We start from the raw sequence: 24,559 nt of genomic DNA on the forward strand, positions 1-24,559 counted from the left end.
TTCTTTGTANGATGCTAATGACACTTATTCTGTAATTAGAAAGATATATATTTGTGCAGCTAAAAACCAGAAACCAGAGTTTTCAAATTAATAGCTTTTACGGATGCAACTCCTAATTTATGTGCATTCTGGGAGGCATTATTATTATTTTTAAGATAGGTTTCAGGCTACTACATTCATGTGGTATGGGTCAATACTTGATCTGTAGGCCTCACGTTTCCCCCCTTTCTTTTGTATAAGATTTTGTTAATGTAAGTCTCCAAAGACTACTAATTTGTGGGGATCAGATATGGGTAACAAATTCTTTCCCTTCAAATCAAGCTCTTAACTCAACTCTTGTTTAGACATTACAGAGTATTAATACAACAGTGCTATCATAATTTAAGAAATGAAAACTAGAAAACAGATATTTAAAACTAGGCCCTTGAGTATGGATTATTAATAAAGAGAGCTATATCCAAATACTTTCTTTTTTTCACAGAAGTTCACTAGCTCACTTGCATGAAGATTCTGCACATCCAGAGGAGATATTTTTGCCTTATTCTGGAAAAAGCCAACAAACTACTACCTTTTTTGAGGCAGAGAGCCAGAATTGGACCGTTAGAGTAGTGAAAAGATGATAGTGTCTTTACCCTAAACCCTCCCTCTTCCTCAACACCTTCCATATAATTAAACATAAAAATAATATGAAACTTTAAAGTAAGAAGAAGGAAGTATAACAAAGTTATGATTTTCCTTTAATGAATAATTCTTTAATTCGAGGGGAAAATATTTAATATTAAGTTATTTGAAAATTCTCTCCTTGTTGTTTGGTGTTCATGCTTTGCCTTAAGCAAGGACCACATACCTCTGAGGCCCCTGCTTGGTCTGCCTATGGGTAATTCAGCCCTGCAAATTGTCATTACCAGTCTGCCCAGTATCACTAATGATGGGGATTACATCCACTAGGAGTACTGAGATCCTAATGGCCAGTACACACTTACTAAACTTGGTAGTTGAATACAACTTTGCTCTCCTGAGCTCCTTTTGGTTCATGATCTACCATCCCATCTTCTGCTTATTTTAAACATGTGCATTTTCTCTCTCCAAATCACCACCTTATCTGTTGGCTCCAATTTTCATCTTCTTATAACTTTAGTATCCAGCCCATGTTCTTCTGCCTTTCTCTAGTGCCTACCATCATTCTTCACCAACTTCAAAATATGATATAACCATCCTTTAAATCTTTGGAATTTAGGGGCGCCTGGGTGGCTCAGTTGGTTAAGTGTCCAATTCTTGATCTCAGCTCAGGTCTTGATCTCAGGGTCATGAGTTCAAGCCCTATGTGAGTTGAAGCCCTGAGTTCAAATAAATCCTTGGAATTCACACTTCACTGCCTTCCTTCACTTACAGTATACTTCCCTCTCCTCCATTTGTTTAAGTATGACCACATCCTAAAACTCTTTACACAAGAGATCGAACCAACTCCCTTGCCTGACATCTTTCTTATTCCTCATGACACTCACAAATATTATTCTATATTCCAACCAGAATCTTCTTCCATCACAATTCCACCATGTTTATTAAGTCCATTATTTCTCTATTAGTTTCCTACTAAATTGCCTCTACCCCTCCCCCATGCCACTGTCAGCATTTTGTTTCTCTTCATTATCCTAAAGCCTACTTTTTTTTTTTTTAAGATTTTATTTATTTATTTGAGGGAAAGAGAGACAGTGTGAGTGAGCATGAGCAGGAGTGAAGGGGGACAGAGGGAAAAGCAGACTCCCTTCTGAGCAGGGAGCCCGAGGACATGGGGCTCGACCCCAGGACCTGGATCATGACCTGAACTGAAGGCAGCCGCTTAAGTGATTAACCGACTGAACCACCCAGGTGCTCTAAACCTACTTTGTTAATTTCCATCGCTTTGATCACCCCTTAGCTACCTTTTCTGTTTCACAGTAGAGATTTCCTTAAGAAGATACTTAAGAAGTACAAGACAAGGCTCAAGGTCCAAAATAAAATCATGTCCTCCAATTTCAACCTAGTCTTCACTAATATCTGGAAGCATTTTGGCTCGGCCTTCATGGAAGCCCTGAAGCATTCTAGTGGTGTGCCAGTAAACCCAATAAACTCGGGAAAGAAGAAGGTCCCAATTTGTAGCATTTGTCAATTTATGTGGTGTGAATGTTCCCACATGGAAGATTTCAAGCTACCAATGGCTTAACAATTAGCTCAAAAAATTCTTGAATAATTAACGATTGACTTTCCTGAGCTGGCTTTCATGGTGATTATAAAATCCTGAGTTAGTAGTCTGCCCTTTTTCATATGTTAAAGCTATCAATTTCTTGCTATACTTTCATCTTTCATCTCAATGCTCCTATTTATAGATTAAAGTTTTCATCCATTCATCCAGGTAGAAAAAAGATAATCTTTCTGTTTGTTTCCAAAGCTAGTCCCTTCCAACCACCTCGTTCTCCTGAGTCCTTACTCCTTTTTTAGTTTTTAATTTCTCCTTCTTCATGATTCCTTTAAACACAGTTAAAACACTTAATATATATTTTTTAACTCATCTAGTTCAATTTCTTTCCGTGTGTCCTATCAAGCTCTTGGCTTATACTCGCTTTTTCTACTTCATATTCTTTGATGCCCTCATTAAAAGAAAAAGAACATTTGGGCTCCTATCCCTAGTAGCACTTCACTGAACCTTTACTGTTGACAGTTACCAGTAGCATTTGACAGCCTAGTATGACAGACATGACAATAGAGGTAGAGGAACTATGTGGCTACAGAAGACGTTTGAGCTGGGTAGCTGACTTACAGAGAGAAAAAGATCACCAGAAAGACAATGAGAAGGATCAGCATTAAAGGGAGGGAGGGAGGAAGGAAGAAAGGAAGGAAGAAAGGAAGGAAGGAAGAAAGAAAGGGAGAAAGAAAGAGAGAAAGAAAGAAGGAAGAAAGGGACAAAGAAAGAAAAGAAATATGAAAGTATATAGTTTATTAGAGAAATGGTATATAATCTTACACAGCTGGTACAGTGTGGTACTTATAAGAAATTGAAATAAATGATAAGCATATATGGTCAGACTGTGAATGAATTTATGCTGTAGGAAATAGGGAGTCACTGGTTTTAGAGAGACACGTTTAAATTTATATTTTAGTAAGATAATCCTAGAGGTATCATGGAATAGGAATACAAGTTAGGAGTCTATTGAAAAAGGTCTAGGTAAGAGATTACAGTGTTCTAGGCAGTGTTGATTAAGATAAGTAAGGGTAAGAAAATCTGAAAGACTTTTCACACATGTACTTGGCAGGGCATGGTGACAAACTAGGTGTGGTGGTGGACAAGGGAAGGGAGAAGTTAAGGCAATTCCTAGGTTTCCAACTTGGTGAGCAAGGATATGATGGTGCTACTAATTTATATATAGGGAATTCAGGAAAGGGGGCACATTTGGGGAAATATCCAACATGTTGAATTTGAAGGCACTAGTAGACAGGTTTATCTGATCAACAGATATTTAGAAATATAAATCAAGAATTTATTAGAGATTAGGACTAGAGATAAAATTTCAATGGAATACACTTCCATTTTGTGATGGGCACAACAGTTGATCTAGTATTCTATTCAATTGAGTGGAAGATTTAACATTCCAAAACAAAGCCCCCTATCTACCCTCTAAACATCCTTCTTCTCATATTTCTAGCTGAGTTTGTGTTATTCCCATTCTCCCTGATACCTGGATTCAAAGACTTGAAATCACCTTCCACTTTTTCTTTCTCTTTATCCCCAAATCGAAGGTCACCAAGTGTTTTTGATTGTGTGTGTGAAATGCAGCCTCATCATTCCTTTAATCACCACTCTACCTCAGGTTCTGATAACATTTTATAAAACCCATTACTATAATCTCCTAACTTCATTTCCCCATTACATCCATTTTCTAGACTATCTTCCTAAAATATAGCTCGCTTCCATATAGATGACACAGTTCAGATTTCTCCATTCAAGAGTCCTGTACACATCATGGCCCTCTTTTCCGCTTTGTCACCCTCCATGCCTTCCCAGACAATCTGTCCCCCTAGCCACTAACAGTCTAATAATTTTTCCTCAAACATTTTCTGCATTTCTCCTTTTATTTTTGTCCATGCTTTTCTCCACCTCTAGTTTCCAAATCCTCCCAATGTAATTCATCTCCTCCTGCCTGTCTCCACACTCCACACAGAATATATCAGCATGAACTGAAAGATGAAAACACAGATGTAAAAGATAAGCAAGATCAGAGAGCTGAACGATCAGAATCAGAGGAGTAAAAGAATTTTTTATTTGTCAGATGAGAAAATTAAGGGCCGTATATACTGCCTGGTTAAGCTAGCCGGATAATTCAAGAACTGTGACCAATATTTCAAATATTCTCAAACATTCTGGCTCGTAATATCCATGGCAGCGGTGCCACAGCAAGGGGAAGGGCAGAGTAGCTAGAGATTTTGGTTTCTTTTTAAAAAATGTTTAGTAGCATTCTTCAACTGTGAACTTTAAAACTACCTTAGATGCTACTGGTTTACTAGAAACCACGGAGGGCAACATCAAGACACTCTGTGCCAGTGTAAAGTTGAAAATACGCTATTATTTTTAGTGGTTTTTTTTTTTTTTTAAATAGCATATATATGTACAGACCAGAGCCTATCTGGAGTAAGATATTCGTATTTCCTTTGGGCTTAATCATTACAATAGGTTGTTATTTTTTTCTTTAAGGGAGTTTCTTTTTTCTTTTTCCTGTCACGTTAGTGAGTTGAATACAGGGCTACACTGGACATCCGTAGCTTTTGCCTGTCCCCTCTTCTGCTAACAATTCCTTGAATTTTCTTTGGTGAACCATACCTCTTACTTTTCCAGGTGGTTTGGGTGGGGCTTGGACCTGTGTGACCTCGGCCAGGCTGAAAGAGCACTGTAACCTCAGGTCACAATTCACGAATGATCATGTGACCCGAGCTAAAGAAATCTAGTTGAGTTAGTTATGCCCAGTTCCTATGTTTAAGTGATAAAGAGTTGTGCTGTTTTGTACTGAACCGAGAGCTCTGAGAATATACACCTGGAATTCCACACAGCCCTCTTGTCATGACAAGGAAAAAATGTAAGCAATAGAGACTGGGTCCTGATGACATTATCTGGATCCTTGGAATCCAATGTGCTCCAAAGCAAATTTATATCTGGACTTTTCAGATACATAATCCAGTGATGTTCTCTCAATATGAGTCTAGTCTGGTTGTATTTCTGTACCTTGTAATCCAAAATGTCCTCAGACAAAGATAATTAAGATATTTTCAGTAAAAATGCTTGCTACGTAATGATGAGAACGTGCTATATAGGTAAACCCAAGTGCACAGTGCCTTTAAAAGACATAAAAAAGGAAAAATCATTGGTAGATTTGTAAATAAACTTCCAAATCAGAATCTGAGGCCAATATTGTAATGTTCAGGTTGAAGGAAGTTAAAAGTAAAAATCATACTTGTATTCTGAATTAAAAATATGTATTTGTCCTTAAAAATGTTTCTTCTGGGTGCCTCGTTAGCTCAGATGGTTAAGTATCTGCCTTCAGCTCAGGTTATGATCCCAGGGTCCTGGGATTGAGCCCCACATGGGGTTCTCTGCTCAGCGTGAGACTGCTTCTCTTTCTCCCTCTGCCTGCCGTTCTCCCTGCTTGTGCTCTCTCTCTCTCTCAAATAAGTAAATAAAAATCTTTTTTTTAAAAAAAAGTTTCTTCTATGTTCCATGTAAAAGGATGCCCAAAACAATTTTGATTAAAATACCTGTACATGAAAAAACTGTGGATTGATAAAGATGAAGCAAATAAATCAATAAATATATTGTACATAATAGTAGGAAAGATTTTTTTTTACTTTCAGAGAAGTGGAAAGCAGAAAGTCTAGAATAAACCCCGTCCTGGATTGAAACTGAAGCACTGATGGGTACTCATGGTTTTAAAACCTATAGATGGGTACAGAAAGATATATGTGCATGAACATACATCTGTATTCTAGCCGCAGTGGTTGACAGTCTCTAGGAGCCATATCACTCTGACAGGTTCTAAACACCACTCTCCACTAAAAGAACCAGGGCTCCTTAAAGAAATGGCTGTTTCAGGGCTAACACTGGGAAGACTGAAGATGAGCTTCAAGTGCTGAAAGAATAATGGAGATATGTCAAAAGGACAAATGATCCAGCTGGAAGGGGTTCTTACTGGCTAAACCTGGAATGATTTTAGCATCATAAACCTATTGAATAAAATGAGTCCACAAATACATCTGATATACATGAATAAGTGAATGGAGAAGAAAGAAAAACTCTTTGTTATAGGAGAGAGTCAACTCTGTCCTATATATGGAGAAGGAAAGACAGAATTAGAAATCAGCCATTTGGCAACCAACTCAGCAAAAAAACAGTTTGGGCAAGAGTTGTCAATGGATACGAAACGCAGCAGATCAAAGTATAAGGAAGAAGAGGATATTTACTGTAGTTTCAAAGTATGTCTCCACAAGTTAATAATTACAAAAGGAAAAACAGCAATTTTACAGTAGAGAAAAGTGACAAGCACCACCCTTAACTAAGTGATCAAAGTTAACACTACAAGCAATCACCATCACATGCTTCCTGAAATGGTGCGCTGAGAAAATCACAACATCACTTCTGTGGCATTCTTACCAAATATGTATTACCTGAATCTAATCATGAGGAAACATCAGACAAATTATGGCACATTCTACAAAATAACTGAATTGCATTCAACAAAACTGCAAGGTGAAGAAAGACAAAGATAAGCTGAGGAACTGTCCTAGATAGTTCCAAAAGACATGATTCATAAATGTAACAAGTGAACTGGGAATTTCTTTTGTTACCAGGGACTTTGCTGGGACAATTGTTGAAATCTGAGTGGGATCCGCAGATTAGAAAATAGCATTACATCAACGTTTATTTTCTAATTTTGATCTTTACTGTAGTTATGAAAGATAATGCATTTGCTTTTAGGAAACCCACACTGATGTATTTGGGGATAAAGGGTTATCATGTCAGCAACTTAAATACAGTTCAAATGGTTCAGGAAAAATATGTATATGCAGAGAGAAGAAATTATAAAGCAAATAGAGTATAACTTTAACACTTGGGAATCTGGGTGAAGAGTGCAACTCTTCTATAAATCTGGAGTTATTTTGATATGAGCATTTAAAAAAAAAACAGTATACAAAACATATTTGGAAACAGCAAAAACAAAACAAACAACCACTTTAATATGTGGGCCTGAAGAGCCAGAGACTTGCTATACTGATACAAGATAAAAAGTGTTTGCAATTAAAAACATGGACAAGAAGTCTTAGGAACTTAGAAATCAAAACAGTACAGATGAGTTGTCACTAGAATATAATCAATGGTATTAAGGGGGGAAAATACCCCTTAATACTTTTTTGCGTTGTTTCATGTAACCATGGGTTGTTTTTTGCCAGGAAGTCATCAGTTTTTTATGATTTTTTTTCTTGTTATCAAAGTCAATCATTTTTCAGAGGACTGCTTTGCCTTTCTGAACTCAGGATGATGACCCCCTTTCTCTACTGGAGAGAAAGCTGTAGGTCTTCCCCACCTTTTTTCCTTATTCACATTTCTTCGAGTGAAAGGGAGATGTATCCACATGGGATAGCTATTATCACAAGGGACTGTTTTCAACTCTCTCACTTGGCCACATGTGTGCTGGTCAAATGCCCATTCACAATGACCCCTGGATGGTAGGTTCATATGCACACATCCTACCTTAACTCCTAGTGTTTCTCAGGGTCTAAAATAATGCTGACTTGCTACAGTACATTCTCCTATCCACAGTGCTTGACTCCCTGAAATTCTGAAGAGGTGGAGTACATAAAAACTAAAAATCATCAGAATGCAGAACTCGCTCCTCATTTCTGCCTCTCTCCAGTACTCTTACTTGGATAATATCCCTGCTTGGTACAATGCACCATTCTCACTATCAAATCCTGCTCAACTTCCTAAGTAGCTTTTGGGGAACAAAGTCTCCAGCTGAGTGTGTAAAAGGAGGTACTGCTGGAGGGGCAGTGGCAGGTGTGAATTGCACTTGGCCGCCTGCGGGCAGCAGAGGGAGAGCTGGGCAAACTGACAGTGAGGAAGAAGAGTCTTCTTGCCTCCAGGTGGGAAGGCTTGCATAGTTAAGCGCACTATTGATTGTACTTTTTAATCCAGTTTTAGCAGATGTGCAGATGATAGAAAGTCTTTCTGGATTCTGGCAGTGGGAAAATTATCACAGTTTTCAGTGTTAAAAAAATTGTTTTTTCCTCTATCTTTGTGGGTATTTTATTTTATTTAAAGATTTCATTTATTTACTCATGAGAGACACACAGAGAGAGAGAGGCAGAGGGAGAAGCAGGCTCCCCACGGAGCAGCAAGCCCGAAGCAGGACTCAATCCCAGAACCCTGGGATCATGTCCTGAGCTGAAGGCAGATGCTTAACCGACTGAGCCACCCAGGAGCCCCTTTATGGGTATTTTAATAGAAAGTTGGAAGAACTGTGTCTTGAGCTGCTAGCCAGATGCTATTTTAAAGTGAAATCCTGAATGAATTTGAAAGGCATATAGCAAGAAGCAAATAGAAATGTGAACTCTTCAAAAGCATATAAGCAAACTAAAAGAATTTTAGAAGATAAAGATACATTATAACAATCTGGCGTAACAGTATTTTAGGAAGATTTGTGGAGATTCAATAGTATACTGAAGACCCAAATGAAAGCAAGATTATCACTTTTGTCCACCCTAAATGCTATTTCAATTAGCTACTGAAACCAAAGAGATAGGAAGATAAAATAATTTTTTTTCCTAAAAATACGACAGTTGCTTACTTAATTGAGAAGAAAGTGGTCCTGCCTTAGAATAGCAATGAATTTAGGATGATTCGTCCTATACCACACATACTTCACCTTAAATTTTCTTGAAGTTTAAATTAACCTTGAACATTGAATCAGTTTCATGTTTATTTAGCATTAAGGCCACTGCCAGTCAATGAAGTTACCTCTCTGCATATTAGGAAAAGGCATCCCTGCTGGGCAGACACTCATAGACTTTACAAGTGGAGCACAAGCTGTATTTTAGTACCATACTGACTCCCCTGAGTGAGAAATCTTTGTGCAGTGCACACACTGCACAGAGTTACACAGCAGACCCCTTTCACATACTAAGGAAACTCAAGGTTTCAAAGTCAAGAAGGGAAAACATCACCAGGATCATTTAATTAAAATCATATTAATTTTAAGACTCAACTCATGCATATGTTTATGTGATATTATTAAGAGAGAAAAATATTTGTGAGTCAAACTGCTATCACAAAACATGTAAGGAAAATTCACAGCACGTCAGATACACAGATGTGTAAGAATGCAAATTTGGCCAGAAGGCACAGGACAAATGTGTACTTGCTTCCTGGGATAGTAAGAGAGCAAACCTAGGTGTAACAGTACAATAAATACAATCAAATAACTCTGATAGAGATTAAGGTTATCTGGCAAATTAGTGATTATTATAGTCATTTTAGAAGATCAAATCATTTTATGATAAATATACATTACAAGAAATATAGGCTTTTGTAGTATCCTTAAATCACATTTCCTGTTTTATTTTTAGAAGTCTGTTAATATATGTAGAATGCATGTTTACATTAGACTAAGTGAAAAAATTACATAATTTCATAAATTATACATATTTTAAAAAATAGATACGTAAAGTATACTTTTTGAATGATTACATTTTCTAAAAAGTTAATATAACCAATTGCAGGACTTTCAAAAGCAACAGATTTTTGTTGTTAAATGCTACAAAGTGCAAAGAAAATTTTAAAAATACATATACTCACTGAATTGGCATTTGTTGGGTTTGGCCAAGGTCTACCACCGCCTGGACCCCTGTAAGATAACATGATAAATGAAATTTTAACTTATGCTTTGACTGTTTTACAATAAGCAGTAACAAATCATAAAGTATAACATTTACAGTTCAGTTACCATGCAGTTTTAGTTCAACACTGAAATTACTCTCTGTATTTTCATAGGTTTTTTAGTTCTTTTTTTCTAAAAAAATATTTATTTATTTTAGAGAGAGATGGAGAGCACACAAGAGTGGGGGAGGGGCAGAGGGTGAGGGAGAAAGAATCTCAAGCAGACTCCATGCTCAGTGCAGAGCCAGATGCTGGGCTCGATGTCAGGACCCTGAAATCATGACCTGAGCTGAAACCAAGAGTAGTATGCTTAACTCACTAAACCATCCAGGTGCCCCAGCTTTTTTATTTCTTAAATAAAAAAAATTTATTATTCCACAAAATAGTTTTCTTCCCAAATCAAACTACCTTGGGTAGGTCCAGTTTTATTTTAAGTTCAATTATGGTAATAAACACTAAAAATGATAATCACCTATAAAAGTACATCTATCTATCTATCTAAATCATTATGAACACATACTTGTGCAGCAAAAAGCACCAATTATGAAATAAACATAAACTTTAATCCTATGACAAATACAAGTGCCAGCTGTATCTCATTCAAAATTAAAATGAAATTATTTAAAAAATACCAATATATATAAAACGATTGCTCTTATTAAACTGTAAGTAAATAAATGTACAGAAAAGGTGACTACATTGGACTCATTTTTTAAAAAACACATAGAATATCACAGATTATATATTACTTTGTATGTTATTTTATATCAATCTATCTTGCAGTGCTACTAACAACTTAGTTACTTTTTAAAAAGGGAATCACATTTTTGTTTTCATAATTACGGTTCAAGACAGTGGCCAGAGTAAATCTAGGTAAAAACAGAAAGTAATCTATGCCAACGTATGTCAGTATATTACTTCATTTAAGGGAGGTGGATAATGTTTTGTACCCTATAGCTTAAAAGGACATGAATCTTTTAAAACAAAATTAATGCCTAATTAAGTGAAAAACATCTCTTTGTTTTCATGCTTTAGTATTAAGTATACCTGAATAAATACTGCTTGATAAAAAGTAGACTGCTGTCAGCAAGTCCTCTGTAATAAGGGTCACTCAAAATTCCCTTTTCCCTCTAACTGCAGTAGAAAGACAGAGGAAAATTTTAATTAAAAAAAAAAGTCCCTTGATTCTTATTTTAGGGACCTTAAACCTGAAATTTAGTTTGTTAGATAGAAGTATCCAGGTTAGCTATGTTACTTGGACTATTTAGAACTGTTTTTCATTTTGCTTTGGAATTCCCCAAGGATATAAACAATAGGGAAGTGCATGAAAATTCTGTCCGTGGGCTCTATCGGGGTGTCCAAATACAATTTTCCCCAACTGTGCTTGAGGAATAAAGGAGAAAATAAGATGCCATAGAGAAGTTGGTCAAAGTACTGCACACGGAGAAGGTTAGGGGCGCGGCGCTTGCACTGTCTCTGGAAAGTGGTGCCTCTTTAAGATGGTGATGATGATGATTTTACAATTAACTACTGGAACACTTTGGAAAGATGATCTTACCTATAGGATTCAATGTCCTAATGAACAGAAAGTGAGCTAAAACACAAGGTATGTATTGATCAAGCAAAACATCTGATTTGTTTGATGGTAATCAACACGATTTGTTTGATGTTAAATAAAATATAATAAAGAAATTGGGAAATATTTATCTTAAAACAGCACAAAAATATACTATATCCAAATCATGGCAAAAATTTGTATACAACGATGTTATGTCGATAATGACCTCATAATTTTGATACATTATGTTTAAAACAGAACTATATAAGATTAAATATAATAAAATATTTTACTTTTCACTTTAAAATTATTTAATGTTAGATTAACATGCTAAATTAAATGTTAAATAACTAAACATTTTACTTAAATAAATAATAGCATTAAATGTTAAATGTTATATTTATTATCAGTAACAATACCTTTTATGCATTTCCATTATTTGATAAATAATAATCTAGTCTCAGCACACTATGTATTTTGTATTACACTGCATTTAATATGATAGTGATTTAATACAATTTAATAGGATTTAATATGATAATTCACATGGATAAACTAAATTTCCCCCAATAATACCATTACGTTCAAAAACATTTTAAGTTTCACAAATAGTGCTAAATAAAATGGGGTTATATTAGTGAGTAGTTCTTTTAGAACAACTACTTAAGTTCAGGGGCATCTGGGTGTTCTGGTAGGGCATCTGACGCTTGATTTCAGCTCAAGTCATGATCTCAGGGTCATGGGATCGAGCCTCATTTGGCTCCATGGTTGGCAGGGAGTCTGCTTGAGATTCTCTCCCTCTCCCCCCTCCCCTGCTCTCTCTCTCTCTCTCAAATAAATAAATAAATCTTAAAAAAAAAAAAAGAAAGAAAGGAACAACTACTTAAGTTCAGTAATTCCCACTCCTTTTGAGGACCATCGTTGTTATCAAGAAAGTAACTTACAAACTATAATGAAGGCATTATTTTGAATGGAAATTTTTTTTAAAAGATTTTATTTATTTATTCGACAGAGATAGAGACAGCCAGCAAGAGAGGGAACACAAGCAGGGGGAGTGGGAGAGGAAGAAGCAGGCTCATAGCGGAGGAGCCTGATGTGGGGCTCGATCCCGTAACGCCGGGATCATGCCCTGAGCCGAAGGCAGACGCTTAATCGCTGTGCCACCCAGGCGCCCCCTTGAATGGAAATTTTTATGTAGGTATAATCTGAAGTAGAATCAGGTTACCCTCATTTAAAAAGAATGCAAAAAATGGAATTGAAAAGAAGTAGGTATTTTTTGGTAAGGGTATGCAGATATGATGAAATCAAAGCAACTACGATTACTGTAGAGAAAAATCCTCTTTTCTTCTAAAATATAGTCGTTTTATTTCAAAATAATAACTATCCAAATTTTATCATTCTTTAGGATAACAAGAAGGTCTAGATTCTTTGAAATCCTCTGTCCCCTTCGTTCTATAAAATACCAATGTATACAAAGTTGAATTAGACATGCTGTAATGCTGAATCCTAAATTCTTTGGAAATTCATAAAAATACAGTTAATTTATTGTTTTATTTTTTTAAAGATTTATTTATTTGAGAGAGAGAAAGCAGGGGGAGAAGCAGAAAGATAGGGAGAGAGAATCTTCAATCAGACTCCACACTGAGCATGGAGCCTGATATGGAACTTGATCTCATGATCCTGAGAGATCATGACCTGAGCTAAAATCAAGAGTGGGATGCCTAACTGACTGAGCCATCCAGGCACCCTTAAAAAATGTAGCTAATCTAGAAATACAGTTTCTTTTAAAAAATTACCTGCAATGCATTTGAAAACATTTACATTCTGGCTATAGTTTGTAAATTCTACTTTACTGAAATTGATATTAAGCTTTTATTTGTAAAAATAGTAGTTAGAGAAACATTAAAAGTATACTCTTATTTTAATTTTAGATGACACTATTATAATTTATCCTGAGTTTAGAGAATGGAAATGTAAAAATTATATCAGAATAATCATTTTCTTTGGAGGCAACCAATATTTTTTAATAACATTATCAAAATTTTGTTCAAATAGTTTCCCAGTTAGAATACAGTATTTAATTACTTTGGTGAGCACGATTGGATATTATATTTCATTGTCGTTATACTTTCATGGCAAACAAGAAAAAGTGACAAGCTAAAGAAAACTCATCCAGAAATGATTCTCTGGCAGGTCCCACCTGACCCTAGCACACAAATATCTTAGACTGTTAAAAACATATCTTAAAGTAACACTATTCTAATGCCTTTTCCTTTAATTGTTAAGTTACCCAACATGTAAAAAAGTGACATGAAGAAAGCCACAAATGCTAGTTAGAAATACTCATTTGGAAAAAAAAAAAAAGAAATACTCATTTGCTCTAACACAGTAAGGTTTAGTGTCTTTGCTTTAAAGATACTAAATCATGAACTGAATTTCAATGAAGTTTACTGTATTGAGTACAATGGACATAATGTATTTTATTTTTTATGTCTCTTTAAATTCACTTTTGCTTTGTTGGGGCCAATATCAACACAAGAATTCTCCTCACTGGTTAAATCTTCCATACTTCAGAATTTCCTTGTTAGAAGGCAATATTTACAATTTCATTGTTCTTTAAGAATATCCTAATTTATAGAAAACTGAAAATTATATATAAGAACCCAAATAAAGTCAATGGTAACAATGGAAATCTGAATCTGGAAGGCTTAAAGTTTCTTTAAAAACCAGAAATTAGGGGCGCCTGGGTGGCTTGGTCAGTTGGGCATCTGCCTTAGGCTCAGGTCATGATTCCAGGGTCCTGGGATTGAGTCCCACATCGGGCTCCCTGCTCAGCGGAGAGTCCGCTTCTCCCTCTCCTCTTGCCTCTCCCACCTGCTCGTGCTCTCTCTCTCTCTCTCTCTCACTTGCTCTCTCAAATAAATAAAATCTTAAAAAAAAAAAAAAAAACCGGAAATTATATGAACAGTACAATATTACGTAATAAAAAATATTTTAAAGCATCTGGGTATATTTAAATGAGAAACCCAAATCCAAGTATCAATAAAAATAATCATATTAAAAATTTGAGCCATATTTTTAGTCTCCCTAGTTTAGGGAATTTAATGTATCCATTAAATGTTAATGTTTATCTGTTTATCTGTTTAGGCGTATGTGAGAAAGGAACTAGACAATTTTAAGCAGCTGAATCTCTTAATGGTCACAAAAAAATAACTTTTTTCTCTATACTAATAAAAACAGGTTGATCTAAAGTTGACCACATGGCTAATTACAGTGAAGTGTAATATACAAAATGACATTAGATATAATCCTAATATTTAATGATAATTCTAGATTGATCATAATATTCAAAATGTATACTTACATCTATATACAGTATTCAAAAGTATATTCCTTAAAAGCTATTGCATATTAAAGTCAGAATCTCAGGTAGGTAAATTTTATATATATATCTAAATCCTATTGGTAAGAGTTGCAGCTTTTGATATAAGCATAAAATATCACTCCTTTTTGTAACAACCATTAATAAAGGCTAAGCCTTTGAGGGATTTAAGAAGAGTCAGACTTCATGTCTACCCATTTTTACTTTTAAAGTGAAAAGACGTGATAGGAAAATTTGACCTACTTTTTCCCCCTTGTTCTGTTAGTTTTGAGTCTGGCTGGTACCCACTTATTAACCTATTTTCTATTTTAGGCAAAATTGCTTTCCATGAAAATGGCTTCAGAAACTCACAAAAATCCCTATCTATATCAAAAGAGCTTATCTCATTATATCTGCAATGCCATTAAGTGATGGCAGAGTTATCTAATTTGATATATAAGTAACCAAAACATGGACTAATAGGAAAATATACTCGAAGAAACTACCCACAACCCTACATGGAACAGTTTCATTATTTCTGGTAAGCTTTCTTTAGGCCACAACATGAAATTGATCCTTTAGTGAATAATGAAGGTCACAAACAAGCACCTGGTATACATGGAACTTTAAGGGCAAGTTAGATAATGAAAAATTTAAAAAATCCCTTAACAGACGGTATTATTTTGGGTATTTAAAAATAACTATTCTCTTTGGGCTTGAAAGGCCTTTTCAGTAGAAAACAACCAAACAACCAAAAAACTGTTAATTTAGTCCTTATCCAAGCACGTCTTAATTTTCAAACAAAAATTCACCCTATTGTATGGGAAGTTCTTTAATATAGAAGACACTACCAAAGAGAATTCTTGCTGGGTTATGAGTGGTCCCAACAAAGCAAAAGTAAAGACTCATATATAGGAATTAAAAACTTTTAGTAATTACTATATATATGTTAAAATGAAGTTAATATCAATTGCCTGCTTCTATGGAGTAAAGTCATGGTCTTGGTGCCAGCATCTCTTTATAGTTTTCTACCAACTATATGGAGCCTATGTGTTTATTTACAAAAGACTCATTTTTAATTAAACAAATGAAACATGAAAATCTGGCTAAAAGTTGGTATTTGGCATTTGAAAATGGAAAAAATTAAGTGTTGAAGGGAAGGCAGAAAAAGAGAGTATGTTGTGAAAATGAAGCAAACACTACGGCTCGTGTTTAGCTCCTTTACACTAGTTTCATTTCATACTACACAGAAATTGTGGAGCTCAAACTGTATTACAACTTAGTGTGACTTCAGAAGACAGAAAATAGAATACTTTACTAAACAGGATAACATAGCATTTTGCTTACATGTTCATTCCAGGCATTCCGGGGCCACCTAAAGCATTCAGGGGGGGTCTCATTGCACCTCCATAGTTCTGTAATGATAACCAAGGGTCAGACTACCACAAAACAAAAAAACAAAACCAAAGAGGAGGGGGGAAAGAAAGGAGAGCAGGTTAATGATTTCCCTACATAACTCCTGATTGGATAAGGCCTGTGCAATTCATTCTCTGAAGGGTCCACTCTTGTACTATTGCTTCTATTTTAACAATTACTTTGGTCTGTGTCTTTTAAAAACTACATGACTATGTAAGATCATTGGAGCATGTTAAATGATTAAGGTATAGTTGCAATCATAATATTCAACATATCCATATGAATTTCCTAATACCTGTACAACAGCAAACTTTTTCAAATAAAACATTTTGTAAATCCAAAACTCTATTTTCAAAGAACAGACTTAGCATGTTTGAAATTGCCAGACCCATAACAATTACATAAAGCTGGAAGGGAAAAAAAACCAACATGTGAACTCAACAGAAGAAAGTTGAGTGCAAACTTCTGTTCACAAAATAATATATCCCATAGAGAGATGTACTAATATACAAATACACAGCAACATATGAAAACTAAAGTACACTTAAAATATGTATACATGACTTATATCACACAATAGGCTTCTGTCAACATCTCTTATATACATTCAAAGGAGTAAAACATTTTAATGTTTTAACATGCATATCATATTAGCTTACTTTAGTTTCCATTAGGGTGAAAAGATTGATTTTTAACATTCTCATGTTAATATATTTTGACACTATCAACTGCTCTCATGCTTGGCTTTCTGACAGCACTATTCCTCTAACTTTTCTCACTTACTTTTTTTCTATTTCCTTTGCTGGCTCCTTTTCTTTTGCTAACTCTTTAAACGTCGTTTTTCTCCAAGTTCTAGCCACGGCATTAAATAAATACACATTTATGGGTAATCTTATCTGCTACCATTAGTTCGGCAACTATTAGGAATCCCAAATGTTTTATATTTGGTCATGATGTCTCTACTAAGCTCCTGGATAATTCCTATGTTGAACATCATTTGGATTGTTTCCATCTGGACACCACTTCATGCTCAACACATCTAAAAGTAAACTCAGTGTTCTCTTCTCACAACTGCGTTCTTCACATTGCTTTCCTCGTTCTGTTCTGTGGCATCACCTGCCATACAAGGAGTCCAGGCTAAGAACCTCCGGGAGCTCAATGATGTCTCCTTTTTTTATTTCAATTCCCACATCCAGGCAGTTACCAAAGTCTCTTGATTCTACCTGTGAAATAGCTCTTGGAATAGGATTTTCCTTCATATCACATTAATCTTTGTCATTTACTGAAACTAATGTAATGTCTTTCAGTTTCTCTGACTTAGCCTTTCCCCTTCCCCATCTATTCTCCATACTGCTTCCAGAACTACGCTTCTAAAACTCAGTCCTATTTATGTCACCTAAAAGCCATGATGACCCACACTAACAAATACCTACTCTTCAGCATGGCTCTATGATGGTATTCAGAGATCAGCCCTAGCCTACATTTCCCGTACACATTTCCTAGAATCTCTACCTTCTTTCCCTACTCCCAGCTATACCCTCCAGCTTACTGGATTTCTTGTGGTTCAGAAACATGCAATACACTTTTTCACTCATGGTAACTCATGGCGTGGCCTTCTGTGTAGTAGGTGCTAAGATGACAAGGAAATAGTCAATGAGTCTATAAACTCCAGAGTGTAACCCACAGTTTATAAATAAATTACCTAGTTACATGCTCTTCTCATTGCTGATTTACTTTTACCTCAGGAAATCTTATTTAAACATCCCAATTTTATGTGCTATGGGATAGAACGGTTTCTATCCACAGTTGAGTCACTAGTTAAAAGGACAGTTAGTTCCCTTAACCTCTGGATCAAGCATGGTAGTGGTACCAGCAATATTAGCAAGCAGTCTCTGAGAAGAAAATTAGCCATTGGAGACAAATCTAGATGGTAAGGTATAATGGAAATGCTTCAAAAGAAAAGTCTCCTTTCATTTTTGGTCTTAGAAGATCTGTTTTGTTTTACCAAGGAAAACATTAGTTTCCTTTATAGCTCTGGACGTAGAAAGACATTGTTTTGAACTTCCGTTGCCACTGCCCCATTTCTTCTGCTCTTCTTTCTATATGTGTGATAATGGGCCAATCTTTCTCCCAATGATCGACTCAACCTTCATTTCCTTATCTGTAAAGTGATATCATGTCCTTTACAAGCTTGTTGGAGGATAAAGTAAAATCATATAAAACACCTATCATAGTGCTTGGTGCATTGAAAGCATGACACCTGGTGCTCAAAAATTGTAGCCACTAACTCTTTCTTGTCACCATTAATAAGGGACCAACTTAAATGAGTCCACTTCTCATCAGCTTCCCTTGAGCCTTCAACCCTCGCAGAATTACATGCTTGTTTATGTACTGGTTCCCTGACAGAGCAGGCATCTTTCTTCTCTAGATTTTTTTTCTATTGCATAATAGTTTTCCTTTTTGTATTTGTGTCTCCTGCTAAACAATAAGTACCTTGAAGGTAGAATCTGTTTTACTCATCTTGGTATCCCCAGTGCTCAAGTATCACAGGAAATGAGTAAGAAATGATCCAGTACATAATTGATAGATTTACAAAATATTTTCATTTTGTGAATAATCTGAAGCGAAAGGAAACAGGAAGATAAGAAAGAATAACAACTGGCTTTCTGAGTGGTATCAACAAAGGCAGAATGGGAAGAGCTAATTTAGAATCACTGAATTTTAAAGCGGATGGAAGCTATACAATTCCATCTGGCTTAATCTCTTTCCCAATGCAATGTTCCTGACAAAATGGCTGTTCAGATTCTGCTTGGAAAGTTTATAAAGAGTTTTTCCATGATTGGGCAGTTTATTTTCTAGAAAGTTCTTCCCTTGACTGAGCTGAATTCTACCTATCTGAAATTTGAAAATACAGGATCAGTTAACTTTCTCTTTACATGGGTGCCTATCACGTATTTTCATCTCACCATTTCTCTACCCCAGGTATTTGATTTGGAAATCATGGTATGTTCCTACTTGTATATAACTCATTTATCCTTCAGATTTCTGGAGGAACTAAAACTAATTGGATAGTCTTGGTGAATTTTTCTGTTAATCGTATGGAACCTGGTAAGCATAAGAACACAGACAAGCTAAATATATCTTACTATAAAAGCGAGAAAAAAAATGTCCTCAAATATGGTATTAAGATATTTTTCTTGATTAAGGTAATTGCATATATTACCACTGAACTTAAATTTAAAACATGTAAAGGGGTGGGGAAAATATGCTAAGATTGGAGGAAACTTTTATTTCTTCATTCATGCAGTATTAAGCACATGTTTACTATGTTCTAAGTGTGCATTCGCCTGAATCAACATTATCTAAGAATCGTTAGAGTATATGTATATAATCTATGTGTATATATATATATGTATATAATCTATGTATATATATGTATATAATATATATGTAGAATTGTTAGATTATATACATATAATCTAACACATATATACACATATATTTCTCTGTTCTAGGAATATACATATATACACACATATATTTCTCTGTTCTAGGAATTCAGTTGTTCCAATAGATAATTACTTTCCTTCTCCATTACACTGGTCTTAATGTCAAAAAATTATGGAAATAATATCTATGATAAAAAAGAGATGTGTTTTATGTTTGTGTATGAAGCTAAAAACAATATTCCAGAGACTATTTCTATAATTCACCTAGAAAAAAGCAGATGCATTCTGTTCTCGGGTAGCATCTGTATGGCTATTATATCTACTATGAGAATTGGTTTTTTATTATCTTTCAAGAAACACAGATAACTTTAAAACAAATTTCAGTTTATAATGCCTATGTTTCATATATCAGGTGTTATAGGTAAATATCTCCTAAGAATCCCTTTTCCAAATTATTTTACCTCACATTTTACCTATCTGCCATTCATATTAATATGATTCCTTTTTCACTTAAGTACATGGTATGTAGAGTTTCCTTTAACCTTTTACACTCGTATACTGTGATTTAAAGAAGTTATTGTAGGTCTTTCTGGTTTCTGAGGTAAATTCAAACCAAAACACCTTATTGCTCTAAAATTATGAAGAAATAGATAGCAAGGATACTAATCCAAATGGCAGAAATAAGCTACTCTTTTTGATTTAGAAAATACAAAGAAAGAATACACATTTACATGATAAACTTGGGTATTAAAACTCATCAATAAGAAATTACGCACCAGAAACATGTTTTCTTACATTCTGTTATAATTTACTTATAACACAAACACGTAACATACAGCTAAATATTTATAAAACATAAAGACCAGTATGCTTTCCATTTCTGCATGTTCATATGAGATCTAAGTGTTTATACAGCTTAAATATCTTTCAAATACTATAAAACCGAATCTTAAATCATATTCTAGTTTTTAAAAGTATTGAAAATATTGGTTTGGGATGGCAAAAGCTTAAAGAGCAGCTAGCTTAAAAATCAATGAACTGAATGAATAATGATAACTAAATTAGAGGCACCAAGGTTTTATGTATATTTAAAATGAATCTATTATGAAAATCTTTTGGGAAAATACCCTTCAAGTTCTGTATAGCTAAATTGGCTTAGTTTATTAATGACTAAAATATCTATTCAGTCAATGAAATATCCTATAGATCTTATAAATTCTAACTGCTATCAATAACTTCTGATGGTTGGTCACATAAAATGTCAACCCTAACATGAGTAGACATAGGGAAAAATAATTTAAATATCTAAATCAGAGTTAATTTTAAGAGATCTTAAGAAAATACATAGAAAATAAATGAGCCTAAATAAAAGAAATTATTTTTTCTGATTCTGAGGATAGCATATCTATTAACATATGGGGTTTTATTTTTTTCATGTAACATGTTATCTCTGAAAATTCTGGTTATAATGCCTTTCATGTATATATATATATAAAATTTTATGTTGGTTAGAAACTTCTAGGTCTAACTCACATTATCTCAGTGTTGGATTCTTAATTCTCTGACTCCTTTGGGCACATAACAAAATATTAATTTAATTTTTTAGAAGTAGGTACATGAAACAAGTTCCTAAACTGGGCTTATATAGCTATTCTTGGAAAGGATAGAGAAAATAAATGCACTCTTTTAACCAGCATTATGACACACTAACCTCTGAACCCATAAGATAAAAATGTAAAATTCTGGATTTTGGATTAGTTTCCTTGAAATGTAACATTATAAAATTAATTTATATCTCATTCAGTTTTCCCAAGAGAGACAAAAGGATGTTTTACCAAAAATAAATGATATCCTGGAATAGCATACTTAAAAAATGTCATGAACAGGTAGGATAGATTCAACCTCAGTGCGTACCTCTATAAATTTTGATAGAGTAGTAGGCTAACATCTGATATAGACTGACAGGATTATGCTTGTTCACTAAGACCCATTTAATGTTTATATCTAAATAGCTATTGTTTTCATATTCAATGGAGAATTATGGTTGTATATAATAAACTGTCAGTGGCATTCTTTAAAAGACTTACAGAAATATATTTTATGTTGTTTATTCTGTTTCATAGTTTAGATCAACTGTGTTTTATTTAACTTATTTAACATACATGTTTATCTTTTATAATTACTATAATTTTTTAGACTTTCTTAGCATAGTTAGCAAAATGGTAATTAATAGTTTTTTTTAATAATAATCACTTTAATGTATTTCTACAAATATTTTTTTTCAAAGTACTAAAGGCATATGTGATAGCATCTGTTAAAATATGGTTTGTTGTTACATCAGTTTGGACATGTCACAGATATTATGTCCTCAAGAGACTAACAACCATGTTATATCAAGCCTTTAATGCATATAATAAAAGCCAGCAAATGATATAGCTTGTTTATGTATAAGATGAAGGCAAAAACCTCAGCATCTAGCTTTTTGTGTTATTTACCTGTGGTCCTAAGGGCACCATTCCTCTTGGAGGAGTCATTCTCTGCATTGGCCCACCCATATTTGGATGTCCTTTAAAAAAAAAAAAAAGGTATGAAGATATTAGCAATGTAATGAGCATGAGTGCTAAACCAGGAGACAGTAGTCTCCTCTCCGCTTGGTGTTAAATCTTACTTACTAGGGGACTGGGTAATGGACATCATCTCATCTTGGTTTCCATGGCTACTTTCTGCCTCTTATTACTACTTGCTTACACTCTCCATTCATTGAGATTGAATTTTTCTTCCTACTCTGTGCTGAAATACATCTCTCATACCATTTGCTCCTTTTACCTTGGAACAGTGTAATACAGACGTACATATCCGTGGTACCTAAATATCTCTGTTTGGAAGGACCTGATTATTGATTTGTTAAATTAATCAAGCCACTCGTTGATTAGCATCCTGTTTTCCTCATGCTCATCTTTCAGAAGAACTAACTTATCTGAAAAAGGCAGAAGAAATCTTAAGGGATATAATCATTTTAATTCCCACTTGTTAGAAGTTATATCAAAGGTTTTAGAAGTTATTAGTTAAAATATGGATTTTTAGATATTTAATACCTCAGTTTCTTATGTTATCACCACCCTCATATCATGCATAATTAAGTTAGTAAAGGGGCGCCTGGGTGGCTCAGTCAGTTAAGCGTCTGCCTTCAGCTCAGTTCATGATCTCAGGGTTCTGGGATCCAGCCCTGCATTAGGCTCCCTGCTCAGTGGGGAGTGTACTTCTCCTTCTCCCCACCGCTCACTCGTGCTCTCTCTCGATCTCTCTCTCTCTCAAATAAATAAATAAAATCTTAAAAAAAAAAGAGTTAGTTGAAAATATAATTCATTTGGCCATGTTACTTGCAAAATGCAACTGGTATAATTATGAAAGATTTATACAAATGAAATTGTCCTTAAAAAATAAAGGATTTATTTGAGAGTCTGCATATCAATTTCACTTTTACTGTAAAGTAGTTACCTTGTTGTCGAGTTGGGTCCATTCCACTTGGAAGTAATGGCTGACTTCCTGGGACACCTCCAAGTGCCTAGGATATTTAGTAAAACAAAACAAAAAGAAATATTCTAAATATTTACAAAACAAGTGCTTTAACACTTCTCTTTTAAAATTCCTATAATTACAGAATCCATTTAGTATTCCACCAGATTTCTTATATTTCACATTAATTTATAAATTTTAGAGTCCACATACCTGGCATAAGTTCTTAGTTCTAAAAATATTCCACCTTGTTCAATTTTGTGGTAAATAAAATAAGTACTTCTTGGAAAGAAAAATCTAGGCAAAATTGCCCTATTTCATCCTGAGAAGTAACTGCCTTTCCCTAAAATTAATTTACCATGGGTACTAAAATAACTAATTTTGCTTCTTGAATATAATCTCTCTATTTTCTACAGATTATTTTACTCATTTGGCATTACAATAGCAGCAGGACTAAAATGTCAAGGGGCCAATAAATTTTTTTTTGTCATTACATTTTCCCTAAGAAACCATTTAGAAAAATAATACTCCAATTAGGTTCAAACAATTTGGCTGAATGGAAAAAGAGAACTAGAAGTGAAAAAGGTGGAGTGATTAACAGACAGGGTTTACCTTATGAAGGGTGTGATACCGGATATATCCTGAATCACAAGTTTCTAACAGTTGTCTGAGCAGCACTTAGAGCTGGACCAAACCAGAAATGATTTTTACCTGATCCTATAGAGTATACATGTACTCATTCACATGAACACACGATCTTGATAACTGGCAAGAATTTCTGTAGGATTCACCAATTTAACTTAAAGCAGAATAAACCTTATCAACTTAGTGAAAAATTTCAAACATTTCAAAAGAAATTCAATAATAAAAAATTTATATATACAGATCAGAAGTGTTTTCTTAATCATTATCACTTGGGATACAGTAGAGAGCTGTCATTTCTCAAGCCATTTTTGTAATTCTTCAATTGTTTTTCTTACATGCACACTGAATATATACGCTACTATATGTTCTGTTCCCTGCTTAACTTCCAGTGTAATTTCTTGCTGCTGCCCCTACCATTCTAACTCCCAGCCATACCAAACTTCCTTCAGGTTTTTTAAATTCACTAATTTAATCAATAATATCTAAATACAAACCATTAAAAACAAAACAAAAGTAAACTGAAACTAAACAATCTCTCATCTCAAGGAACTCACAGACCCTTATGTGCCTCTTGTTGACATATTTCAGATCTCAGTTTAGGGATCAGTTCATAGCAAAATTCTTCCATACAACTGCAATCTGGGATAAGTTCTCCCATG

At 34.5% G+C, this 24,559-nt stretch overlaps 1 protein-coding gene across 5 annotated transcripts in view; it reads right to left on the minus strand.

The window, feature by feature from the left end:
* The window catches only part of SSBP2 (single stranded DNA binding protein 2), a 283,430-nt gene that overhangs the window by 25,433 nt on the left and 233,438 nt on the right, over positions 1-24,559 (minus strand). For 3 of the 5 annotated variants that reach the window (XM_011220990.3, XM_034656453.1, XM_011220987.3), the window contains 4 exons: positions 23,238-23,304; positions 22,235-22,305; positions 16,222-16,313; positions 9,875-9,923 (listed from right to left, as the gene is read on the minus strand). In XM_011220990.3, coding sequence (XP_011219292.1) covers positions 9,875-9,923; positions 16,222-16,313; positions 22,235-22,305; positions 23,238-23,304 — 279 coding nt within the window. The remainder of the gene's footprint in view (positions 1-9,874; positions 9,924-16,221; positions 16,314-22,234; positions 22,306-23,237; positions 23,305-24,559) is intronic. The other 2 variants (XM_011220992.3, XM_002916223.4) reach the window with 1 other exon arrangement.

Source organism: Ailuropoda melanoleuca, chromosome 3, assembly GCF_002007445.2.
Source record: "Ailuropoda melanoleuca isolate Jingjing chromosome 3, ASM200744v2, whole genome shotgun sequence".
Classification (NCBI taxonomy): domain Eukaryota; kingdom Metazoa; phylum Chordata; class Mammalia; order Carnivora; family Ursidae; genus Ailuropoda; species Ailuropoda melanoleuca.